The following is a 7809-nucleotide window of genomic DNA, read 5'->3' on the forward strand; positions in this document are numbered from 1 at the left end:
AGTTTGGGCTATTACACAAAATAAGAAATGAAACATTACTGAGCATTATCTATAGCACTCCAAATATCGACACCTAAGGCATTGTAAATAGAGGTTTGCGAGTCATTTTGGTTCCCACGCACGCACAATACACGATAGTATTACATATCGACGAGATAAATACTAAATATTTGATCAAAGAGGAAAGGAAATTTGCTTGAATGTTGTTACATTTGCCACATCCACATTTGACATATACGTGCGATATTTGAGTCACCGTTATATATCATCACTTGACAGCACTCGGAAAATCAAGTACTTGTGACTGGATTTCGTCAGAAACATACCTTTTAGTGTCAGGTCGCGGCAGAGAGGAAACGGACAACCCACAATCTGATTGGAAAACCGAGGCGTCAAGAGTCGAAGACCCCCCCAAATCACCGGGAAGCCTTGTGTATCCAGCCGGTGACGATTCGTCTAGCCATGTTCCTATCCCTTGACCTCCATTTCTATATTGCATTATCGCTTTACATACAAACGGAATTAGGCCCTCCATGTTTTCTTGTATTGTGTTCTTTATTTTTTTTTCCAATAAGGCTTATGTCGGATTTATATATAAACAAAATTTTGTTTCGGGTTTGTTACTGACAAGGCCTGATAGGTGAAGCTGGAGTCTGGCTGTTTCCCCTTAATATAATATGAGGTATATCAAGAATAAAAAAGGTTGTCTCCGGGGTGATCGATCTGTTGATGGAATGAATGAACGTTTAACTGGTGATTATGAGTTTGATTCCTTTTATCAATATATTTTTCGGACGAGTATGTTACACAAGACTTACCCGATGCTGTTAGTTTGTTAGCATGATTTGCATGTTATTACATTAAACTCAAAATTTGCTCAGTACACAAAGAAAAATAAGAGTTGCAGATTTTTATGTCATTAAAAAAATGGAGAAGGGCTTAACACTTACGCACGAACATATGGACACACAATATTTGAAAATTTTATCTTAAATCTGTGGGTTTGACGTTAACTATTATGTAAATAATTAATGAGTAAACGATTTACGCCTTGGTTTTTGATTGGCCCATAATTAATTTCAAAATATTCATTCTGACCCCTTAATAGAATTTTAGTCAGCAAGCACAGTACTGTTTTCTGGATTTACCAATTTAATAAGCCAAAAATTTTGCACAATCAGATCATATATAGCTTTCTTCGTGCCTGCACGAACCCAGATGATGGAATATTTGACAGATAATCAAATCTCTTTATTTAGCATCCATGTATAAGATTTTTACAAGTCGATCTCAATTTGTAATTTAATAATTTGGATAGTGAAAGCTGTATAATATAATGGTACCGCTTAACTCAGATTGGGATAACATAGCTATTTTCAATAGAGAAGATGTACGTACTATGTGAGCAAAACTGGGTTTGAATATTGTTAGACTATTGTTAAACAAATTAATTTTGAACTAAATTTAACCTTATATATAGATAGGGCCATACTTGTGTATGTAGGATTGGGCTTTGCTTGCTAGCATGTGTACAAGAAAATCTTTTACCCACATACTTTTTTATTTTTTAATTTTTTTCCTAAAATTTCAGTCAATTTTGGATTTTCAACTTGGTAGGTTTGGTTTTTCTAGTTATTACGGCTTAGGGCAAAAATTAATTACTTTTTAATTAGACCGCATAGATGAGGAATATGTTTTTTAGAATAAAACGAGATGTATTTTGTTATGTGTTTTTTTTTTAAATCAAGTTCTTACAATTTCATAGTAATTATGATGTATTTTAAATATACCGAAATAGAGACCATTTAAAAATTAATTTCTCAAATCAATTTTTTTCACCAAATCAAATTATCAATCAAATAGATGTGTCCGTAGAATGGTTGCCTGATTGCCTATCATATCTTGTCTTGTTATGGCCACAAAATAATGATCTTTCATCAAATAAAGTTATGTGTAGAATTCACTATTACAGGCAAATCAATAACAGCCCAAGCAATAAATAAATATTGCAATTTATAAAAAGCATAATCGTGTTTCGAGCATGTGAAATTGTTGTCAGTTAAACGAACGATTTTGTGTCGTATGTTAAACCTCAAATGTGTCATTAATATAAACGACGACTGCTGCCTCCTCCTCAGTCAAAAATCCTCTCTCCCGTTGACAGTAGAAGAAACATCAGCGCACTGAATATACAGAGTGAACCTGGGATTACAAAAACTGTTGTCCAGCTATCAGGACTCGATAAATCCAACTGAGCCGCCTTGGCAGCTTCCAGAAGTCTGCCAGTTAGACCAACCCCAACTATTCCAGCTAAGGTACCAGCTGTATTAGAGATCCCCATAACTATCCCTGCATATCTCGGAGCAACATCCATGTGATTCACTGCAAATCCAGCTCTTCCGAGTGCCAAGAAACCGAGAGCCACAGAAGAACACAACACTACCCCATCGGCTGTTCTGAACAAGGGAAGAGCCATCAGCGCAAAAGAGGATGCCATGAATCCCACAGTGTTTAAAAGCTTTCTCGTTCTAGTCACTGACAAAATATTCCTCGTGATCAAGTGATCTGCAATCACCCCACCAATATTTAAGAAAAGAAACATGTTGAGATAAGGCATCATCTTAGAGGAACCCATTTCTTGTAGGCTTAGCTGGAGTCCCAGTTCAAAATATGTCGGGAGCCAATTCATGAGTACATAAAGAGCATAATGGAAAGTGAAATTATTTACCACTATTGCCCAAATTGGCAAGCTGCACATGATTCTCTTCCACGGAATTTTTGATGTTCTAACAGAATGTCCTCCATTTTCGAGTATTGCATTTTCATTCCTCATGATGGGTAGAAAGGATTCCCCAAAACCAGCAGCTGCAGCCTTTGGATGATCCGAACGAGGAGGGTCATTGGAATACTTGAACCACAGTAGAGACCATATGGCACCTAAAGCAGCTTCGATAACAAATACAAATTGTGGATCCCGAAATTTGACGAGACTTGGGAGAACAAGCATCCCAACAGCTGCACCAAAATACATCCCTGAGGTGGTTAGGGAAACAGATCTCGACCTCTCATGCGGTGGCACCCACTGTGCTAGAATGGTGTGAATGGAAGGAAAAATGAAGCCTTGGGCAACTCCAACTAGCAAGCGGGCTATGACCAGGACTGAAACTTGATTAGGGTCTAGTGGAACGAAAGCGCAAGTCAGAGACCATAAAACAAATGAAAGAAGCAGAACACGCCTCCCCCCTATTTTCTGAGCTGCCCAACCACCAGGAACTTGAGAACATGCATACCCATAGTAGAATGTTGAAAGTATCATGCCCTTGCTTGATTGGTTTATCCCCGCTGCATCAGCAGCAGCAGTATATGCAATGGAGAAACCCACACGTTCTATGTAACAGACACATGTGCAGATAAATGTCAAAAATACTATCACGTAGCGCTTTGGGAAATATGCATTCTTCATTTTGTTTTGATCTCATGAATAAGGAAACCCACACATGAATTGTGTACAACTCCTCAACAATATAAGCAAATTTAACAACTTCTAAGACAGCCAACCAAGGTAGCAGCTTACCCTGAGATTAAAAAAAGAAACATGAGAATTTGAAGTTTGATAAATATTGATTGACAAGAAAATTCATGTGTTGTACAATGATGCCACAAGCCCACAACAGTAAATGGCATCAACATATGTGACGATCATCAACCTACAGTAAAAATGAACTGGTCCAACAGTTGAGTTTTTTTTTTTTTGAGTGCACAGTTATTAGTTAATGGCATATATAATCACCCAAGCAAGATGGTTAGATGTGTCAGACACAACTCATTGCCATTTAGATGTACAGTGGAGATCAAAGTAGCATGTTTTATCTCATACAACAGGATGCTTCTAATATCCTTAGCACATGTGGATGCATATAAATTATGGGCTATATAAAAATTTCGGCAGCATCTCCTCAGTTTATGTAACATACGGATATACTGCAAATAAAATATATATCATAAACTAAATTCCCAAGAAGGAAATCGACATAATTGTTTCCACGTACACAAACTCACATACATTCACAAGGAGAAATCTCTTCCATAAAAATATAGCACTCATAACAATGACATCATTTTTAAATGAAGTAATACCGATTCCCTTTTTCTTTTTGTGAAAGACCTTTTAATCTATAAATGATAATTGATAGCTTTAAAAGCAAAAAATAAAATAATAGAATAACCTAAGAAAAATCATTTAAGCTTTAATAGATAACGCTCCAAACTCAAAAGCCGAAACAAGTTATAAATAGCCCAACAGGTCGTTGTCCATGTACGGTGATCCTCATATACCTGTAGGAGCTCATCATCTTGCTCAATAAGTCTATATCTTAGGTATCGTCATGCTCATCTACAATGCATGAACAACGTGAGCTAATACCCAGTAAATAAAAATTATGTATGCTATGAAAATTAGATGAAATCTTTTACAAAATGCATATCCATCAATGAGAAATATCTCATTTAAACTTCTTATACTTTCTCGGGCCCTTGACCCACCTACTGTGCACCGAACAGAGTTCTACACAATATCAATAGATAAAAAGATTGATGCAGTCAAATGGACCATCCTCCCGTAACCACCAAAGGCGCATTCCCTATCAAACCTTGTGGACGCCAGAGAAGTCCCCCACCCGCAACATCAATGAATGAAGACTGAAGAGTATAGTTGAGTGGGTCATCCCCTCAGGATTACCAGAGGCACATCCCCTATCCACCTCTGTAATCCTCCGAGAAGTATCCCACCTGTGGCACCCAACATATCACATCAGTCTGCCTTGTATACCTCGATGCACTAGTAATGGTCAACAAAATATTTTCATCTCCCAAAATCATGTCATGCATGCCAGATCTCCAATGTCGATGTATATGCATGCATTTGCAAATGCAAATTAATAGCAATTTAAAGCGGCAATGATTATACATTTCAATAATCGTCAAGCATCATATAAATCAAAATTACACTTATTCAAGTATCAACATCACAATTAATATATCAAGGAATGCTATGTTTATGCATTGTAGTTGCAGATGTATTTTTACTTGGCCCTTTACTCTGTTTATTAGATATTACGCCCCAATTGTAGAGGTGGAAAAATCTCATTTTGTCGTATAACTGTTGTCTTAAGTTGATATGTATAAATATTTACACCGTGGAGATCAAATAATAAGCGATTGATCAACTAACCAGAAATCAACAGTTTTACTAATCTAATTCAAGTGATAACATAAGTTGATCGTGCTAAATTTGGTTAGTACCAGATTTCCAAAATAGTTGTAACTTCGATATTTGTTCAGTTTTTAACAAATATAACAAGGTTAACCTACACTTCCTGTCTAAATTCTGATAATAGAGTAACAAACTATTGAATAAACCAAAGCAGGCAAGTATGTGCTCTTAAATTAAATACAACAATTTACATTCTTTATTTTAACAAAAATAGACAGGATACCATAATAAAACTAATTCCTTCAACAATCCGAGACAACGAACAAATTTCTGAAACCATCAACTTAATTGCTATTAAGTTTACTATCTTATATTATTTCGATAAAACATTTTCAATATCCCACTTAGAGTTTTTAAACCGAAATCATGAAAATAACGTAGCATTTTTTATTTGCAAAACTAGTGCATGTTGTGCAGCTTATAAATTTATGCAAGAGTTTTCCGGTTACAATCATTAGATTTATACTAAAGCAATTGAAACTTTACGAGAATTATTACATCAAGGTGAAGCAATCATTCATTCTTACACTTAATATACATAAGGTGGTGTAACCAATTATTCAATCTGTAAGACATAGCAAACAGAATTATTTATTATTTTAAACCAGACACTCTCATTTAATCAAGATCCTCTTGTTTCCTCTAGATAGTTCAATTTATCTAACCTCCAGTGAAACAATACTACTTTAGTTCTTGAAGGATAGAAATCAGGCGTCTTTTTTCCCATTTGAAACAGAAACTGGAATTGCTATGAACCAACTATTTTTTGAGAAAAAGGACTTCAAACAATTACAGTGTTTAATTAGGACGGGCACTAGTCAACCAATACATAATACAGCCATTCTTAAAATAAAAAAGCCAAGTGAACAAGGTCAATCATACCACAATCCACCATGAATAAACATTCAATTCTCAGAATATAACAAAGAATAAAACAGCTTCACCAATCAATGGTTCAGCATTAGGTAAATGTTTATTCCTATTTAACTTAAAAGAACAAAGGTGCGTTATAAAGCTTAATCCGATCTAATTTCCCCGATTGTAAATGTTAGAACACAAAACATTTTCAAAACAGAAACATAAAAAAGAAACAAACACATGCCAAGTGAAAATAATGAATAAAATATATCCAGAAAACAAAACTTCACCTGAAATACACCAAGTCAACGAAAACCCTTTACCAAATTTTCATTTCCACTAAATTACTGGATCTACCATCTAGGTGACACTAAAACAAAAGAGAAATCATATCCCAAACTTGCTAAGCAGCACATTATTGAAGGTTACGAAATAATACCATCAATTAGGCAATAGCATAAACTGTAAACTGTTCTGATGCGGGGAATATAAAAATTATCACGATATCAGCTTATCTAATAAAGCTAATGAAAAAACGTAAATTTTGGCAGAAACATAAATGTCAATAGTTAGTTCCACTAGACTTTAAGTACCATCACTATATTACCCTCCGGTGCAAATCATTCAAAAACCCTGACCAGATCCTCCATTCTCCTATTTCTTTTTGACAACAAAGTTGTGATTTTTTCAGGTTCCATGCATCCCTTCACATTTCTATCAATGAAAGGACGGTGAAATAGCTAAGACAACAACGTAGCTGAGTGAATGTCATATAAGAGCTGTACATAATTGAGATTTGAGAAGGGTTGAGGGGTTTGTTGCTTTGAGTCAACCAGAATTCCTTTCACCGCCCACTTTATCACTCAATTTAACCCGAAATACACTGAAGGAAAACCCTTTTCCCAATAATTAAAATGTTAAAGCACACAGTAATTAAGGCATTTTTTACCAAGAAAAAAAGAAGGGTATTTGATTTCACAACGTACTCACCACTTCTGCCTCCTATTTGTTCAATGCTCGCAATTGATTCCCGGGATTGAGATTAAAAGCATAAACATCAACGACCTGGAAGCTAATTCCTGCGGAAATTTTTCGGTCTCTGATTATTTTCAAAGAAGAAGTTGGAGGGCTAGTGGGTATGCTGTTGGGTCAACTTTTGCCTCGATGATTTTTGAAGGAGGAGAGCGTTAGCTGGAGTGTTTTGCTCAGTTAAAAATGGGATTTTGTGAGAGGAGGAAAAATTGAATGTCCGTGGATTTGGAATCGGTGATTGTAAAAATTTAAAAAAGAGATTTAAAATTGATTAGACAACTGAAATTAATATTATTTGATATTAATAAAATTTTATATTCACTGATTGTTACCGATGAATTTAAAATTTTAAAAAATATATATTATATTGTTAATAATATTTGATTAAATAGATATATTTTTTGTCAAAGGGTAAAATTTATTTTTAAACAAAAGAAGAAAAAGCCATATTTTTATCAAACATTTTTTATGAATTGACAAAAAAAAGTACATCGCAAGGAAATTGAGAAAAAGATACCAAATTTTGATGAATTATAATATTATTATTAAAAATAACGGAGTTCTTTAACTTGGAAAAAAATAATTTATAGAATTCTTTGGATAAAAAAATTAATTTTTAAAATAACTTTCTCAAATATATGAGTAAA

The 7809-nt window shown here is 34.6% G+C and overlaps 1 protein-coding gene across 3 annotated transcripts; it reads right to left on the minus strand.

The window, feature by feature from the left end:
• Positions 1-1968: 1968 nt before the first annotated feature.
• Positions 1969-7455, minus strand: LOC140971115 (probable anion transporter 5). 3 transcript variants are annotated; one of them, XM_073433202.1, is made up of 2 exons: positions 7121-7455; positions 1969-3575 (listed from the first exon to the last, which is right to left on the minus strand). In XM_073433202.1, exon 2 carries the CDS (start codon positions 3461-3463, stop codon positions 2135-2137), a length of 1329 nt encoding a protein of 442 aa, XP_073289303.1. In that variant the 5' UTR covers positions 3464-3575; positions 7121-7455; the 3' UTR covers positions 1969-2134. The 3 variants fall into 3 exon arrangements, with proteins under 3 accessions (XP_073289303.1, XP_073289302.1, XP_073289304.1); XM_073433201.1 differs by having other exon boundaries at positions 1969-4788; XM_073433203.1 differs by having other exon boundaries at positions 7080-7455.
• Between the last annotated feature and the right edge of the window lie 354 nt (positions 7456-7809).

This window comes from Primulina huaijiensis, chromosome 2 (genome assembly GCF_012295235.1).
Source record: "Primulina huaijiensis isolate GDHJ02 chromosome 2, ASM1229523v2, whole genome shotgun sequence".
Classification (NCBI taxonomy): Eukaryota; Viridiplantae; Streptophyta; class Magnoliopsida; order Lamiales; family Gesneriaceae; genus Primulina; species Primulina huaijiensis.